An 18,880-nucleotide genomic window follows, 5' to 3' on the forward strand; every position below is an offset into this window, starting at 1 on the left:
CATTTGTTATTTTGCAGTTATATAGCCATCAGGCTGCAACTATGTCACTATTTCTGGAGGATTTTGTGTTTCAGATTTGAGAAATTTACCCAACTCTAAATGTGTACATTTTTTAAAGCAAAAATGACAAATGCAGTGAAATCCCGAGTTCATTACACACAGTTGCTGTAATTTTGTTTGCGCTGTAGTCTCCAGCCTAGTTTGACTGAAATATAAACTCATTATGAAGAACTGAAGGATCCTTTAGTCTCCTTAGTTATCACTTGGATTCTACTTGGTCACATAGCACTGTCGAAGATGTTTAAACTGCCTATGTTTTGTTTGAACTGATTAAAGTTGATAAATGATTCTGTGTGTGTGTTTAGCCGACCAGCTGTTGCCTTAATCCGTAAACTGATAGCTGTCCTGGAGTCAATAGAACGCCTACCTCTGCACCTGTACGACACTCCGGGATCCTCATACAACCTGCAGGTGAGTCAACGTGTGTTCGAGGTCCTGGTGTGTTATTTGGAGAAGCTCTCAGTAATGTTGCTTGCCATAATCACAGCCTGTGATAAAATATGTTTCTGTGCTTTAGATTCTTACACGGAGATTGCGGTTCCGGCTGGAGCGAGCGCCGGGAGAGACGGCCCTGATCGACCGGACAGGTCGTATGTTGAAGATGGAACCACTTGCAACTGTGGAGTCTCTGGAGCAGTACCTGCTGAAGATGGTGAGGAGACACTAAAAATGCATTCAACCAAAATACAGCTAGGAAATACTTGGACAGTGCGGGGGAAAAAAAATCACATTTTTGGTACTCTAAGTCAAGTTTATTTATGGCCGTTCACAGACAGCATGCCCAAGTCTGACTTTCGTTAAATCTTTTTTTCATAAGAAAAAAAGATTTTTTATGAAAAAAAAAAATCTTTTTCATATTTTTTTCTTTCTTATGAAAAAGAACCAAAGCATGAAAAAGAACCCCCAACCCCTTTGGGAACCAATGTGTTTTGATCTTACTTTTTTGTTGTGTATCAACCTGATTCCAGATGATTTTTGACTTCCCTTCCTCTCTTCCTCTTTGGCCTCTTCTTCCTCTAGGTGGCAAAGCAGTGGTACGACTTCGAGCGCTCATCCTTTGTCTTTGTGCGGAAGCTGAGGGAAGGGCAGACCTTCACTTTCAGGCACCAACACGATTTTGATGAAAATGGTATCATCTATTGGGTCGGAACAAACGCCAAGTAAGAGCAACTTCAGCTAGCTATAAATTTAACATGAGTCTTAGTGATCGCTGATTTGCATAAATGATTTGCATCTTGCACTGCAGGTATAAATTTAATGTTATCAAATTTGTGGTTATATCATGTCAAACTAGTGTTCCTCTTACATTTTATTCAGCATACACATTTTAGAAAGAAATTAGCAGATTTTAAAATGGTTTATGTTACTGTCTTGATAGCTTGCTCAATCATCCAAATAAAGAAATCCTAGAAAGTTGATTCTGTTCATCTAGACCTAGCTTTTTCAGTATGAGAAACGTTTCGTCTACATGCACACTAGTCCGGATAAATTTGAAAACGGCATTTTCGTCTGAAAACGCTCCACGTCCACACTAGCGTTTTCAGAGAGTTGTGCGTCCACATTGAAACGGCCGAAAACGCTTACTTTCCAGTACTGCGCATGCGTGAAGCGCAAGAAGATTTGACCTACCTCATTTCTGTCTGCCGTTTATTTACTTTCCGGCTCGTTGAAACGTCGCGGCAAAAGGTCGAGGAAAAGCACCGAGTTTTTTAAATGGACTAACAATGAGGTGGAGTTGTTGCTGCGAGTAACACAAAAGTACAAAGTTGCCAAAGCGAGTGAGAATTAAATAATTTAAAGAAAAGCTATCTGGAGCATGTACAGACTGATATTAAATCTTTAATAGGGCTGCCAAAATTTAGAGCAAACAAAACAACTGCTGTTTAATTGGTCACATGACTGCATCACATGACAAAAATGCGCCATTGTTTTAGAAAGTCTGCGTTTTGGAGTGTCCACACTGCGACGGGACAGCTCCGTTTTGAAATGTATGCATCTTCGAGAGCGTTTTCAAAACGCTGTGTTTTTCCTTGGGGAAAACGCCGTCTCAGTGTGGACGGGAGGCCAAAACGGAGAGAAAACGATGGGTTTTCAAACAAAAACGCATAAGTGTGGACGTAGCCTAAGTGACTTCTTCAGTCTCAGCTGACTGCAGGTTCCCCCACACTTATAGGGCTTTGGAGTTGATGTCACGCCGCAGCCACAAATCAAAACATACACACTGTGTTGGAAGCAGAACCATGCTTAAAATCAGCACAAAAGACAAAGGGATGTATCGCGATCGATTGCGCCCAGACGCCAAGAGACGGTACTTGGAAAAAATAGCGTGCATCTGTAATGTTGACCCGTATGAAATAAGGCAGTGGAGTGGAAACCCAGACAGCCTACCGCCGTTGTCCTATTCCGATATTTTCGTGTACCTTGTCCATGGAGTCAGCGTTGGCCGTTTTTAAGCCTCCACGTTGTGAGTATGTTGACCATATAACCAAGATACAGCTAGAGGTTGCACACAACATTGACTTCTCCTCCGGAGCTGCCCCCCAAATTGCTCTAGATGAACGATTCACGATTGATGCCAGCTGTGCGTTGCCATGTAAATAGTTTGCATTTCACGTGTACCTGCACATGTACTTGCTAAGTACATGTGAACAGGTCTTGAATAAAAAAATAAACGTACTTTTCATTTCTGTTTTATTGAAACCACTTGACAGAAAGTACAATTATTTACAATGAACTGTACATGCAACACAGCAGTTTTATGAATATTCAACAACAGCAAGTTTCATTTGGCCCTGGTTTGACGACCACACTGGGGCACATATTCACCAAAACACAGCACACCTTAACATTCCTATCAAGCAGTGTCGTGTCTTCACCCTCACATAATATAAGTAACTCCCGTCCACAGCCTCCGTGACATGGTGATTTTGTTGTTGGTCTTCTGTCAGATCTTCATCTATTACTTCTGCACTGGGCACACCTTCATACTCTGCAGCTGCATAATGAAAGCATGTAAAATAAAATTAGTGCATACACATAAGGTAAATGTACACCAGTATTCCAGGTGCGTGATTCATCTGACGTTTATGTGCAGATTAGCGTACAATGAGCACAATTTTGTATGTTTTTGGGGTGGGGGTTACCTCCGATGGGTGCTCTTTTTCGCTTTCGTTGCACTCGCCTTGCGTGCCGGTCCAAGTCTCACCGCTGCAATCCAAGCCTGACGTCTTCGTTTAGTAATATCGGATACATGAGATCCCTCCCGTTGCCTCCAGGAGGGGAAACGATGAAAAGAGAGCCCATTTCCAGCTTCTTGCCTTCCCTATCGTGTGATCTAACGTTGCAACCAACAACACAGTACGTACGAACCATAGCTGACGCTTCCGTGTGCTCTGTTTGGCCTACTGTCATGGTGGGAGGGGGCGCTCCAAAGCCCTATAGACGGTACATTTGCATAATGACTGATATTAGCACCACTGACTAACAGTGGGCCATCAGGTCAGACTGAAGGAAGTCACTTGGATGAGTAATGAAATGTTTCTCCCAATGAAAACTCTACGTCCAGATAAACAGAATCAAGTTTCTAGGGTTTGTGATAATTTTTCTGTATACTTGCAATCAATGTAAAATGCTATATTTCACACTTTTCTGTTCAGTCCTTCGGTTCTTTTAAAAAGTAATGCAACGTTTTAGATGTTTACATTTAGAGCTAGGGGAGCTTTAGTGGAGTTTTGTTTTGTTTTTGTTTTCTTTCCCAGTAAACCAATATTTTTTTTTCTTCAGGACTGCCTATGAGTGGGTGAACCCCGCAGCTTATGGCCTAGTGGTGGTGACCTCTTCAGAGGGCCGGAATCTCCCCTACGGGAGACTGGAAGACATTCTCAGTCGGGATAGCTCTGCTCTGAATTGCCACACGAATGACGACAAGAATGCCTGGTTTGCTATCGACCTCGGCCTGTGGGTCATTCCCTCAGCATACACTCTGAGGCATGCCAGGTAATAAGATGGGCGCATCATATGATGTAACACATATATCTAGATGGTAATATAGAATCTGAAATATCATGAAGGTGCTATTTACTCTCCAGATCTAACTTTGGTTTATCTAGGAATGTTGGGTGTTGGCAACGTCTGATTGCCTCTAACTGGCGTAAATTATCCTAAGCTAATCAGTTTAGATGCAAGATATTCAGTTAGGTGTTTACTTGTGTCTGGCACCAGATTACAAGTGTAAAAACTGAGCCAAATCTTGAGCTACACAAGGCGGCTAAAACGTAATCCAGGCTAAAAAAAAACCCCAACAAATGGCTGGGTAAATTGTAGTTTTTGTCACTGCCACGGCATTAATGCACAAGTAGATCTGAATGTAATTACAGTTGTGTACTCTAAGAGATTACATTTTCTTTTATCTTTTCTTATGCCTTGATGGCAGTTTCAGCATTACTCTTTCAGGCATTCACTAGTATCAGTGCAACATTAAAATCTATAAACTAGGTCCAGAATAATGACTTGAATTTGAGCAATCTAAAAAAAATGTTAAAAAAAAAATCAATGCAGGGTCCTCTGTGAAGTACACAGAAGATCTACACATAGTTCAAAGGTTATTCATGATGGTGCCATATATGTGCAAGTTATCCATGCCAAAATCACCCCGTGTATAGTATATATTTGTTTTGGAGTACAGATAAAGCCATTTTTAGAAAAAAAGGCCCTGCTAATTTCAGCAAGTTATTGCCAAAAAGCCATTTACATGCAATTCTAATTATGGCTTTGTAGCAAGAGTCTGTCTGCTAACCCACTAAGTATTTGCTGTGATAAAATCAATAAAAAGTCTTCAAGCAAGAAACTAAGCATACCAATTAGTAATCTTAACAGAGGAGTTGATGAAACCTTGTGAGAAACATGCTCCTGTCCCTTAATTTTTTCTAACATACTGGCATCAATATCGCCATCATCATCGTTTTTCATGATTATGTCGTATAGAAAAATAAAACGTTGTCTGCCAGTTATTACCTCACGTTGTAGTGTAGAAACTACTGAAGACATCAGGAAATAAAACCAATATACCACCTGACCAAGTTGTGTGGTAACAATTCTACACCTCTTGGGGGTTTAACGGCAGCTGGCATCCTTGTACACGCAGTGCTGCCATCTTCTGTTTCAGTCCGTTATTACACTCTTAAATGCTACTACTTATTCCTGCGTCTTTTGGGATCTTACAAAGCTTCAAACGACACGTCGACTATTAAATTGGTCGTCGACGATTTTAATAGTGGCAGCCCTAAACAGAATGACACAATGAGACATTATTGAATAGAATGGGCCTACCTCCTGAGAGATATTGGATGATAAATCTAATCCATTCCATGCAATAAAACACTGAAACTGCAGGGGGGAAGAAACAAGTAGACTTTAAGACATTATGCATCCTATAACTAACATACACAGATCCTGACAAATGGCAGATATGAAATTAGCATGTCAAATTTTTAAAATATTAATCCTCCTGCAGGGGTTATGGCCGCTCTGCGTTGAGGAACTGGGTCTTTCAGGTGTCCAAAGATGGTCAGAACTGGACGACTCTTTACACCCACGTAGATGACAGCAGCCTAAATGAACCCGGGTAAGACTTTTCTCTAAATTCATTTAAACTGCTGAATAACCAAAGTCCATAGATGGTTGAAATTTTATCTAACTGTTTTCACAGGTCGACAGCCACGTGGCCTCTGGACCCATCTAAAGAAGAGAAGCAGGGCTGGAGGCACATCAGAATTAAACAGATGGGAAAGAACGCCAGCGGCCAGACACACTATCTGTCACTATCTGGACTTGAGCTGTACGGCAATGTCACTGCAGTCTGTGAGGACCAGTTGGGTGAGAACTTTGCTTCAGTTGCAGTTTGCTTCTAGTGATTGACAACCAGAGGATTTTAGTTGTTGGTGTCATTTTTGAAAATTATGTCAGTAGCTTAACATTTTATGAACCTTATCTTAAAGCCTTGCATTACTGCTCCTCCTCTATCAGGGTTTGATTTGTTTTCTTTTGCTGTTTTGGCTTTTTGTCTAAGTAACTGTCAAATTGGTTAAATGTGAGATTTTAATTTGGCTGCCTCTTTGTCCTGCAGGTAAAGCTGTGAAGGAGGCAGAAGCAAACCTTCGCCGCCAGCGCCGCCTGTTTCGTTCTCAGGTGATGAAGTACATCGTACCAGGGGCACGGGTTGTTCGGGGCATCGACTGGAAGTGGCGCGACCAGGATGGAAACCCACCTGGAGAGGGCACCATTACTGGAGAGGCTCACAATGGTAAGCAAACACACAATACCAGATGAAAGAGAAAGTGATGAACAGAAAAGAAAAAAAAACAACAATGCACCGTTTACCCAACAGCTGGTGGATCCCGGCTGGTTTAACTGCTGTAGTGCATTTTCCAAAATGTTTTGCAGGAGTCCAGGGCCTGTACTATGAAGCGGGCTCAACCTGTTATTTCTCCTGTGCGTTCGCATGAAAGGGGTGGCGATAATGTCTGACCAGTCTAAAAGGGAGGTTTCATGTGTCGAGTGACACCTGATGAATACAGTTAAGACACGCAGTGCTACCGTGAGCTATAAATTGCACAAAAAATGCCAGATGTAGCAAAATGATACATATTAAAACTCAAATATGCACTTAACTAATAACACTTAAAAAAAAATCAGAATGTTCAATAAACACTCCAGTTTCAAATAATTAGGATATTCTGGCAATTATTTCAGGCATCAGGCTTTACAGGGTTAGTGATTAGACAGGTATTCTTGATTTGTGTTCTGTGCTCTATGGCTGCAACTCCACCAGTGTAAGATGACTTAGAATTAGAATAAAGTACAACAAGATTTTACACATTTTCGAAATGGGTAAAACACTTAAACATACTTACGACATGCTGTAAAGGCATCAGTGAAAATGTGGCACAAAACCTTAGACCCTTCTTCTAGCAGCACACGTTGATAGTAGAAGCTGCTATTATCTGAGGACTTGATTGATCAGTGGATAGTGACTTTATACATGTTGATCTCCACCTTTGTGGTGCAGAAAACCCAGGATTAACCCTGAAGATACCTGGGTAAGATGAAATCCTGCTTTGTAGTACAGGCCTCAGCCCTGTTGTTTCTGTCTTCAGGAACTAAAATCTAAACCCTGGCTTCAGCCTCCCCACCCAGGTCTTTGTACTGTGTAAAATATGTTTTAACACAGCAGGTTACTGAACAACTGTGTTTACACTTTTCTCCCTGCTCCCTTCTTCACCTTGAGATGTCAGAAGGATGATGTGTCAGCAGTGTCTTTTTTTTCTTCTTGTATTTAGCTTCATGTTCACAAGGCACATGTCACTGGTTTAATTGATCTCCACAGGGGACTGTGGTTACAGTAAAAGGTAAACAGCCAAGTGGAATCTGCATTTAGGAAGTGTTCTGTAGATAAATACCTTTCAGTTTAAATCTGTCTGTGATAGGCTGTTAGAATGAAGGGTTGAGTGTGAATTGTTGAATCTAGGATAATTGGACAGCTCCCTGATTGTGGTAACTTATCTAATTGGCTAAAGTAGGTGAAACTTGCGCATGTACACATCATTAGTCAGTTTCCCTAACAAAAACTGACATGATGAAGCTGGCAAGTGAGTTATAACTTAATTAGTTTGTAATGTTTTTTTGTAACTTTAAGCAACAACATTATATCCAGCTGAGTGGTTTTTGAAAGGGCCAGATGGGGAGGAATGGTTAGTGTTGGAGTGGATAGATTGTGGAATGTCTAGTCATACTGAAAGAAATGGGCCCTTTTCTTTCTGTAAGGTGTGAAATTAGTGAAAAATGACATAAAAATTTTAGAGATAATTTTGTTTCAGGATTTCTGGAGTCTTCCCTTTTGGCTTCAAAACCAGAAATTGCAATTCTACAATTTAACCTGGAGAGTCAGATAAGGGCAAACATCCTCTCCTCCTCCTCCTCCTTCTCTTCTTCTCCTGTTCTTTTCCTCCTCTTCCTTTCTCTTCCTATCCCATTTGTGCTTCTCACCTTTATTTTTTACCCAGATCTGATGCAATCTCAGTGAGCTGAACGAATGGATACACCACCAGCAGCTCCATTTTTTCCCCATTTCTTTTTCTAAAAAAAAAAATCATTACAAGCCAAGATGACTGTCATTATTTGAGTTTAATTCCTTTCATCTTTGATGCTTTGCATTTGCCAGAAGTATTTTCTACTTTTGCTTTGTCATTTTCTATGATCATGTCCATATTCTTCTCTCTTGTTGCTCCACCTGCACCCAGAACCCCACATTAGAAATTTAAACAGACAACATCAATGAGTGTGCTGTTCTTTAAAATCAAATGAAATGGCACCCTTATCGGGAATTACATGATATTTTTGCAATGTTATTTTATGTTCTGTACATTTTGTTTGTACAATACACAAAGGAAGGAACAAATGGGTTCAATAGGTTTATATTGCGTGAACTCTACTGAAGAAACATCACTTAAATATTTAGTATATTTATCAGCATAAAGTAAAAAACAGTACAGCAAATATTCACTTATTATTTATTATTTAGTTAATGTTAATTATTTATTTTTTTAAGTTTTATTTATTTATTTTTGAGGAATGTAGTTAAAACTGTTCAATCTGTCTTTAAAAAACTCTTGACCAAACCCAGAGCCAATGCTAGAGCTAGTGCTCTAAAGAGCCAGTACGTGGTTTGATTCAGTTTCCTGCCCATTATTCCTAGTTGTGACATGTAAATGATGACCCCACAGGACCAAGGAAGCAAACTGACAGAGCTTGGAGGAAATTTAACTGTTGTGGAGTGTAGCTCAGCAGATGCTTGGCTCTCAACTCCTAAAACTGCAACAACAACAAAAAAACAAAACAAACAAAACTGAAAACCATATGATGGCACATGTACTTGTCAGTGTTGATTTAAAAAGAATGATATATTAATGAAAATCTGTTTATCTATAGTTATTGGTTAGTTAAAATAATATCCCTTCCTCTTTAAAAATTGGTTATTTGGACACATTGTTGGATCTAAGATGGGAATGTGGTAGTCAGTTAACAACTCTTTTTATCAGGCAAAAGATGTTTTAACACCCACACCCACAAACCCCCCAAAACAAAACACTCAAGTATAGTAATTTTCTCTCACTATACTATTCTATATTTTCTCTCAGGCTAGTTAGTGCTTTGTTTCATTGTGACTCTAAAGCAATATTTCATGTAAAGTATTTGATCTGGCCCAGTGTGGAGCTGCTCTGACTGTAAGCTGCTTCTCTGCTGTCTACTTCTCTTACTGTCTCTCTTTCTCTGTCTCTCTCTCGGGTCTCTGACATCTATCCGTCCGTCTCCCTCCCATCTCTCTGTCCATCCAGGCTGGATTGATGTAACCTGGGATGCTGGCGGCTCTAACTCTTACCGTATGGGCGCTGAAGGGAAGTTTGACCTCAAGCTTGCTCCAGGGTACGACCCTGAGTCGCCTGCCACAGCGCCGTCACCCAAACCTGTCTCATCCACTGTTTCAGGCCCCGCCTCCACCACGGTGGGACCCTCTGTGACGCAGGCGGCGAGCGGCGGCGGTACCACCACCACCACCTCATCATCTTCCTCCTCCACATCGTCATCCTCGCTTCAGCAGTCATGGAGCAGTCTGGTTAAAAATAACTGTCCTGATAAGGGCGGGGCCTCATCGCTTGGGGGTGCCAGCTCCTCCAGCAGAAAGGGGAGCAGCAGCTCTGTCTGCAGTGTCGCCTCCTCCTCTGACATCAGCCTAAGTTCCTCCGCTGGTTTTCCAGGTGCAGGAGGTCTGCGACTGGAGAGAAGAACTGATGGGCTAGTGCTTGACCAAGGAACCGGGATAGGAGGAGTAATGGGAGGCGGGGTTGGCTCTGATGGACATCAGCAAGAGCCAATTGTCGTTCTGTCCTCTGCAGCAGAGGGCGGATCTGGTTCAGCATCCAGCTCAGGCACACTTACTGGTGATGCATCCACCACAGCAGATGAAACCAGAAACAAAGACTCATCCACAGCAATGGCCACCACTGACCCGGCAACAGCGATCTCCATGGGGCTAGTGAGCGTGAGCTCCCCTGATGTCAGCTCGGTGTCGGAGTCATCTAGCAAGGACACGCCTTCCCAGAGGCCTATGTGCTCGGTGGCTAATGCCCGGCTATCGGTCAGCTCCCTCTTGGCTGCCGGCGCTCCCATGAGCTCCAGTGCCAGCGTCCCTAATTTGTCATCTCGCGAGGCCAGCTTGATGGAGTCCTTCGTCCGCCGCGCACCCAACATGTCGCGCACCAATGCCACAAATAACATGAACCTGAGCCGCAGCAGCAGCGACAACAACACCAACACGCTGGGCAGAAACGTCATGAGTACTGCCAGTGAGTACAGCAGGATTACTGCACTAATACTACAATATTCTTACAACATACCATTAAAAGACTGGTATTACACCTCAGTCCACTATCACGGAACATCACGGGTACTGCCAGCAAGTAAATAACTTGAGTATTACAATCTAATTATCTTTTGAGTTGGAGCTGGGGCGTATGGCAACATTGTTCAGCTGAATGGTGATACATGGTGCATATAACTTATTAAATATTTGCCACAAAAGCAATATATGAGTCGTCACAGGCACCGATTCTGAAATGCACTGATCGGTATAAAATGCAAAAAACAAACTCATGGGTAATACTTCAAAACATTTTATTTTATTTTTTTGTCTGGACCTTCTTCAATTTTTAGTAATCTTGGTAAAATAATTTTCCATATTTCATTCTCATGTTTAAAATGTTAATCATTTCATTGTTTTAAAATTCAGGTCCACAGTTGGTGTGTTACCTAGAGTCGACAATAATAGAAATCACCACAGCAGTCAGCCCAACCACAGCCTACTGCTTTGAGAATAATCAGTGGCAGTACTTCTTCCACTAAAACGTTGCACAAAGTAGACCAGGAATTGCCTGTGAAGGTTCTCAGTCATCCAGGTCATCGTAGTCTAAGGAGCTTGGAAAGAAAAGTGTCTGGAGAAGAAGTTTCTCAGATGAGAGGTGAAACGTCTTCAAGCAACTTAAAGAAGTCCAGACGCTATTCTTTCCAAGCTCGTTAGATTACGTCGGCCAATCCAGCACCTTTCACTGTTTATACCGTTACACCCCCCCCCCCACCCCCCCCCCCCCCCCCAAAAAAAAAACAAAAAAAAAAAAACCAAAACATCAGCCCATAAAAACAAAAAAACACCCTATGGTTGTGCCATCAGTTAACCCTTGGCGTGCCAGCTGTGGCACGTGTGCCCAGGTTTGCTGACCCCTGTACTAGATGAATAATGGAGTGGATTAGAGTTTTACACAAACTAATAATGACACTTAGTAACAAATAAAGTTCCCAAACTGGGTCAGTGAGGCGGAGACCACAGGATGTGTGTTTAGAATTGCTTTTAAAATTAGGAACGGATGCACTATTTACTCAGAGGGCACGATTCAGTAAGCTGAGTTTGCTGTTTGAATGGCTGTGTGAAGATGCTTGTTCTCAGCTTCAAATATTATCTCGTAGTATTTTTAAGTCCAAAGTTACTCAGACCACATGTGGAGGATCGTTCCTCTGGATCACTGGGTAAACCGCATGAGCTGCCTCCAGCCAATCAGCTGTTTCCAGTTAGATGACTGGAGCATAACGAGCTTCACCTGCTGCTTTGTTTCTTTGGTTTCTGACAAACTAACCACCATTTGTTTGTTTTTGTGTGTGTGTTTGTTTGCAGCTTCTCCTCTCATGGGTGCTCAGAGCTTTCCTAACCTCACCACCACTGGCACCACCTCCACCGTTACCATGTCCACCTCCATAGTAACCAGCAGCAATAATGTAGCCACAGCCACCACGGGTTTGTCGGTGGGCCAGTTACTAAGCAACACCCTTACAACCAGCCTGACGTCTACATCCAGCGAGAGCGACACGGGCCAGGAGGCCGAGTTCTCTCTCTATGGTTGGTGACCACACTCTCACTCACTCACTGAGCCTGCTTCAGCTAACTTGTGCTGCCTATTGTCTCTCATATAAGTCAGCACACTGGTTACCTGAACTGTGTAAAAGTTAGCAGATAGGAGCATAGAGCTTAGCCTTAATTTTATTTGTAAATATAACAGAAAAGAAAAACATAGAAATCATTTTCAGCTTGATGGTGAAAATCCCCTTGAAAATCTTAACAACTGGCATCTTGGAGACAGGTTGTTTCGCTCTCGTCCTGTGAGCCCTTACAATGCATATCTTGACGCAAATCTTTAAACCAAGTAGTTTTGCTTTTAAACATAATCATATATATTAAGCAAAGTTATTAAAGGCAAACGGTGACACTTAACACTTGTTCCCAGGTTCACGATCACGTTACTACAGCGGTCCCCAACCCCCGGGCCTCGGACTGGTACCGGTCCGTGAGTCGTTTGGTACCGGGCCGCAAGAGTTGAGGCTCAGGTGTGAAATGTATGGTTTTCAGGGTTTTTTTTTTCGGTTTTCAGCATTAGTTTGTTATCGTTTTTATCGTTAACTCAGTTTTCCTGGGTCTTTTCACGTGTGTTATGAATAAATCTTCTTTTTTTCGGTACCGGTACTAGTTTTATTTTGTTGTATTTATCCGCGACACCTTAAAGGCCGGTCCCTGAAAATATTGTCGGGCATAAACCGGTCCGTGGCGCAAAAAAGGTTGGGGACCGCTACGTTACTACCTCCCTGCTTGTGTGTGTACATGCTCTTTAGAACAAGTCATAACACCAGTTACATCTTTATAATAGAAAACGTGCAGAGATCATTAAAACACATAAACATTGATCATTTAAGACTGTCTTTGCATGTCTTTGTATAATATGTATAGTAACTGGTTGGATTTGGATAAACCGGACCAGAATTAACCAAACCTAAGCTCATGTTTCTAGAATTTATCAACATGTGTGCCAAGCGCCATCTTCCCCTCTTTCCCTTATTCTCAGTTGTTTAACCGACTTCATGTCCATCCGCTCATTTTCTCTCCCTTTAGACTTTCTGGACAGCTGCCGTGCCAACACACTGTTGGCTGAGCTGGACGATGAGGAGGACCTCCCAGAGCCTGATGACGATGATGACGAGAACGAAGATGACAATCAGGAGGATCAAGAGTATGAGGAGGTCCTGGTACGTAAATAGATCTGGGCTTATTTGAAAAAGATTTGGGTTTTTTCCCCCCGATGATTCAAAGATGATCTCTCGCTGTAGCTGTGGATGTTTTGTACAAAAGCCCTTCAGAGGGGTGACTATGTCACTGCTGTTCTGCAGGAAGAGGAGGAGTATGAGACCAAAGGAGGACGCAGGAGGACATGGGATGACGACTTTGTCCTAAAGAGGCAATTCTCTGCTCTGGTTCCTGCCTTTGACCCCCGACCAGGAAGAACCAATGTCCAGCAGACCACAGACCTGGAGATCCCTCCTCCAGGTAAAAAAAAATGCAAAGGAGGAAGTGTTTGCTCATGACAGGACTTTCAGCTAGTTTCTGTAAATGCTGTTGTTGGCATTTATTTGTTATTTTGTTAGTTGTCAAAGCTTTGACATCACGGCAACATAACTGATCGGTGATAGTCCTGCAGCAATGCTAATATGATTTTATTTAAACAGTAATTAATATTAGAAAAATATTACTTCTAATGTCACATATCCTATTCTTCTGTGGCGTTTTAATGACACGGACTGGTGATCAGTTAAATGGCAGGTGCCTCCTGTTATTTATCTGACCAACCACTGAACTAATAATTGCAGTACAGGAAATTAGTTTTAAGTTCATTTTTCATTTTGTTGAATAAAAGTTCTATGTTATGATGGACCCAACTGATTTGTTTTCTCAATGTAGCATATTCTGTTTAACACCTTGTTGATGTTAAAGGCTGAAACGGGTAGAGAGAGTATTTATGGATATTAATGGAGTAGTATAAATAGAAGATATTTAACCAAAAATACAAGTCAGGAAATGAGGACTGAAAGAATCCTTGAGGCTATAGAACTTGCACAGAAATTTTGACTACTGGTGTAGAAATCTTTTTCAGAGTTCAGTTGTTTATTTGAGATCTTAGTTAGATCGGAAATCATCATGCTTTCAAAGAAAAATAAACTCTTTTATGAAAGGTCTGCAGTGTAATGTTCCATCCATGTTTTTAAGAAGGGGTTTCTCTGTCTCCCTTGGTCCAGGGACTCCTCGATCCGAGGTTCAGGAGGAGGTGGAGTGTGCTCCCTCTCCTCACCTCGCTCTCACCCTTAAGGTAAGATAAATTACTTGGTGCTCAAATGAAATGTTTTTTTTTCCCTTAAAATAATTATTTCAGTTTAATCAGCAGAAGACTTTGAGTATATTTTGTAGGATACAGTCAGTTCCTTTCCCAGCTGTCATTGGTGATTCATCCACAGAATACTCTTTCTTTTGCCCAGTCTATCAGTCTGTCTGTGCGATCACAGGATGGTCACAATGTTTAAGCACGTTTGTATCCTCAGATTTTTGCAGTGCTGTGCAAAAATTGCCATGGTAGTTGATTTAACAAACAAACAAACAAAAAATACCCTCATGTTGCATTTAAAATGAAAGTTAATTGGTACCAAAATAATTTTAGGAACATATTCAGTTTTATATCATTTATCCTTTTCCTTTATTGCGTGTATATTTTTGGAAAAGAGTTGTTGTATCTGTCCTGTCTGTGTGTTCAGGTGGCTGGGCTGGGTACAACCCGGGAGGTGGAGCTTCCTCTTACCAACTACAGGTCCACCATCTTCTTCTATGTCCAGCGGCTGCTGCAGCTCTCCTGCAACGGAGCTGTCAAGACGGATAAACTGAGGCGCATCTGGGAGCCCACGTACACGTAAGAGAGGAGACATCTGATGCAAACTTTACTGCATTTGACAGGTCTTGGACAATTGTTGACTTCTGTTTTTAATGCAGGATAATGTACAGAGAGCTGAAAGACTCTGATAAAGAGAAGGAGAGTGGAAAGATGGTGAGTCTGTCCAAGTTTTCTCTTTATGTCTGACGGATGTCTGATGTCTCTTCATTGACCTCGGATCTGTTCCTCTTCACAGGAGTTTTGTGAACACAGCATTGGGGTCGGGGGCCGTTCTGGTGGCCTGAGCCCCAGTTCAGTTTCAGCCAATCAGAGCAGTGAGATTCTGGGCGGTGCCAGGGAGGTTGCGCAGGCGAAGGCAGGATGCAGCCAGAATGCCTGTGGAGTGGAGGATGTCCTGCAGCTACTGCGGATCCTCTACATCATCGGAGGAGACTCGGCTGCTAACACGCGCACGTTGCAGGAGGGTACGAAAACACTCAGTTGCACACTGGAACACACTGCTTTTATGCTACTGGGTCTAATGTACACGCGCATTTTCCTTAAATCTGTAGCATTTTTGGGGACTTTTGGGACTATAAAATACATGAAAACAAAACAGTTTATTCAACATTTCCACTTTAACCACATTAATGATTATATGTAGTACCTGCATTTGGAATGAAATTGGGTAAATGAGAACGGTGCGTTGGACAATCCTTAGGCAAATGAGAATTTTGCCTAAGGATTGTCTAAGAACAACGTGGACAATTAAGCTTAGCTTTAATTCAACAGACAAAAGAGCTAACTAGCAGCAGTGATCTAGCCTGACTTGGCAGAGGACTTCTTAGAGAAGTGACGAACGTAAGAACTGATGGAATACTGTGATGACAGAGGTGTATGGGTGCAGACAAGGCTGTACATATCTTATCACAGGTCATCAGGTGTGAATACGCTTCTACGGAATACGGAAACGTGACTGTGTAAAATCCTCGTACTATGGGTATTGTACTATGTCTGTTCCACATGCATGGCAGAAAGCAAGTAATACAACACAGCGTGATCTGACATCAGCCACTATAATCTGTCAGCCCCTAAGTGCAAACTTAGTGTGATATCCACTATCAGGTATTGTATCAATGTATGGTTAAAATATGACAAGTGTTTTAAGTGGTGAGTAGAATTAGAAAAATGTTATTTAAATGACTGTAGAGTGCATGACACAATGAGAATATGTGACAGTATGTGACAACTTTATCCCAAAGAAAAACAAAAATCTTCATTTAAAAAAAAAAAGTGTAACTGTCTTTTAGCTCTTTGACCTTTTCTTTAGCACAGTGCGTAAACATCAGAAAATGCTGATTGCCAATAAATACGTCAACAGAGCCAATGTTTGTCAATATCAGCTATAAATCCTCCTGCTAATTAACAGTGGTCAGCAGAGGCTACTGTGCATGATTCTCCATTGGCAATGCACTGGCTGTAGAGAGCTACAAACATCATGTCTGTTGCCAGATCGAGGATATAAAGGATATAAAGCATATGGTACTGTGTGGGCCACTCTTACTCGTGCTCTTGTTGGTCGATCAACCAGCCATGGAGAAGAGTTGCTTAACATACAAAGAGTTCAGTTCATTTTTATTTCAAACACGCCTGGTGTGTCAAGAGACACTTTTTGCTCTTTTGTATTCTGACGTTTCTCCTGCAGCTTTAATTTATGATCGGGATACACTGTTAAACATCAAAGACTCAATGGAGATCTACTGTGACAGCTGGGACAGCTACAGAAAAACCTTTCCTCCTCCTCTGGAGTGTTCCGCACCTGACTGCGTGCTACTGTGCACAACCCGCGGCATTTACACCCTCAAGAGACGAAAAAGGGGAACGAGGGCCGGCGTCCAGGTGAAACGGAGAAGGTACCGGAGGCTAGCTGCTTGGCTGTGGGGTGACTCTCGGTGCCTGCGACCAGTTCCTCTCCTGTCCTTTGTTGGGGATGTTACGCCGCCGCCTGGGACCCGAGCCCCATGGCTCGAAAGCAGTTTGCTCACTCTGTGTCCGTCATCCATTTTCCGTTTTGCTGGTGACAGCTACGTCTGCTCATCGATCAAGGTTTTTCCCAACTCTGGAGTCGCCGCCCTGCCCGGCAGGTCCACAGGTTTGCACAGGTGTTTAATTCAAGTACCGCTGCAGTCAGCTGTAGATTCCGCAGATAAACTGTCATCAATTCGGTTCGCCCTGCTTAACGTTCGCTCTATAACGAACAAATCATTTATTCTAAATGATCTTTTTATTAAAGAGTCTCTAGATTTTATGTGTCTGACTGAGACTTGGCAGCAAAATAAGGATTACGTCCACTTGAATGAAATCTGCCCGTCTGGCTGTTCTGTCATTGGAACTCCGCGTCTTTTAGGACGTGGTGGAGGACTTGCTGCTGTTTACCAGGACAAACTCATATGCAAACTGGTGACCTCGGACTTCTTTTCTTCATTTGAGTCACAGATGATGAAGGTCGGTTCTCTGAAAACCTTTTACTGTATTTTAATCTATCGACCTCCTGGACCTGCTGGGGTCTTTCTAACTGAATTTAACGACCTTCTGACATCGATCATTAAACTGGAGAAGGTTGTAATATTGGGAGACTTAAACCTTCATATTGATGACGCTTCCTGTAACACTGCTGCTGAGCTCATCACTATCACTGAGTCTTTTAACTTTAAGCAGCATGTTTCTGGCCCCAAACATACGAAGGGCCACACTCTTGATCTTGTTTTCTCCCTGGGTTTAAATATACATGATGTATGTGTGGAAGATGTCCATGTGAGTGACCATAGTTGTATATTCTTTAATTTGTCATTTTACGTGGATCCTTCACCTCCTAAATTGATGATCCAAAGGCGGATTATAAACCAGGATGCTGCTAGAAGGTTTTCTGCCATGTTTGTCCCTCGCATGGCTCAAAATGATATGGATTCACTTATTTTGTCTTTTAACAATCAATGTAAATCTATTTTAGATACGGTGGCACCTCTGAAACTAAATGTTGTCCATTCTTCTTCAAATTTCTGTCCTTGGATAAATGAAAGTATTCGAAATTTTAGGAGATATTGTCGCAAATTAGAACGTTTATGGAAGGCTTCCAAGCTTGAGGTCCATAGGGTACATCTCAAGGAATCAATTTTCTCACTTAACGACATGATAAAAAATGCCAGAACGGAATATTTTGCTAATCTAATAGCTTCAAAAAAGAAAAATCCCAGAGTATTGTCTCTCCTGATATTCCTCATGTACCAGTCTATACTAAATCTGATTGTAATGACTTTTTAAACTATTTTGTTAATAAGGTTGCTGCTGTCAGGTCTAATATTTCTCCATCATCCTCTCAGTATCACACTGACACGTTGCTTACCTCTGATACCTAGTCCTCTTTTACTCCTGTTACCTTACAGGACATCAGTGCTCTGCTTGGTCGAATGAAACTGACTTCAAGCCACCTTGATGTACTTCCTCCATCATTTTTCATTAGTGTGTTTGATTCTATTGGCCCCTGTATTCTGGAAATAATTAATACTTCTCTGTTCTGGTTATGTTGGATCTCAGCTCTGCTTTTGATACTGTTGATCACAGCATCATGATAAATAGGCTGAAGGACTTGTTTGGGATTACTGGTGTTGTTTTAAAATGGTTTATGTCGTATCTATCTCAGAGATCCTTTACTGTCTGTATAAATCATGTGCTGTCGGAAACATCAGTTCTGCCTTCTGGGGTACCTCAAGGATCTGTTTTAGGTCCTATTCTCTTTTTGCTGTATATACTCCCTCTAGGCCACATTATCAGACGTTACAGTAATATTTCTTATCATCTCTATGCTGATGACATTCAGTTGTACTGTTCTTTCAAAGCTTCTGAGTAGTTTAAATTGTCTTGTTTAAATAATTGTCTGTCAGAAATCAAACAATGGTTAAATGACAATTTCCTTC

At 41.8% G+C, this 18,880-nt stretch overlaps 1 protein-coding gene across 3 annotated transcripts in view; it reads left to right on the top strand.

Annotated features, from left to right (window-relative positions):
• hectd1 (HECT domain containing 1) overlaps window positions 1-18,880 on the top strand; it is a 46,271-nt gene that overhangs the window by 16,991 nt on the left and 10,400 nt on the right. The window contains exons 19-33 of one of the 3 annotated variants that reach the window (XM_085390615.1): window positions 366-471; window positions 578-712; window positions 1,081-1,220; window positions 3,844-4,056; window positions 5,573-5,683; window positions 5,768-5,934; window positions 6,185-6,361; window positions 9,453-10,460; window positions 11,840-12,061; window positions 13,106-13,239; window positions 13,381-13,537; window positions 14,284-14,354; window positions 14,794-14,945; window positions 15,026-15,080; window positions 15,163-15,391. In XM_085390615.1, the coding sequence (XP_085246741.1) occupies window positions 366-471; window positions 578-712; window positions 1,081-1,220; window positions 3,844-4,056; window positions 5,573-5,683; window positions 5,768-5,934; window positions 6,185-6,361; window positions 9,453-10,460; window positions 11,840-12,061; window positions 13,106-13,239; window positions 13,381-13,537; window positions 14,284-14,354; window positions 14,794-14,945; window positions 15,026-15,080; window positions 15,163-15,391 (3,077 nt within the window). The remainder of the gene's footprint in view (window positions 1-365; window positions 472-577; window positions 713-1,080; window positions 1,221-3,843; window positions 4,057-5,572; window positions 5,684-5,767; window positions 5,935-6,184; window positions 6,362-9,452; window positions 10,461-11,839; window positions 12,062-13,105; window positions 13,240-13,380; window positions 13,538-14,283; window positions 14,355-14,793; window positions 14,946-15,025; window positions 15,081-15,162; window positions 15,392-18,880) is intronic. The other 2 variants (XM_085390617.1, XM_085390618.1) reach the window with 2 other exon arrangements.

This window comes from Rhamphochromis longiceps, linkage group LG19, assembly GCF_057381845.1.
Source record: "Rhamphochromis longiceps isolate RC_006_pf linkage group LG19, R_longiceps_female_GT1.1, whole genome shotgun sequence".
Lineage (NCBI taxonomy): Eukaryota > Metazoa > Chordata > Actinopteri > Cichliformes > Cichlidae > Rhamphochromis > Rhamphochromis longiceps.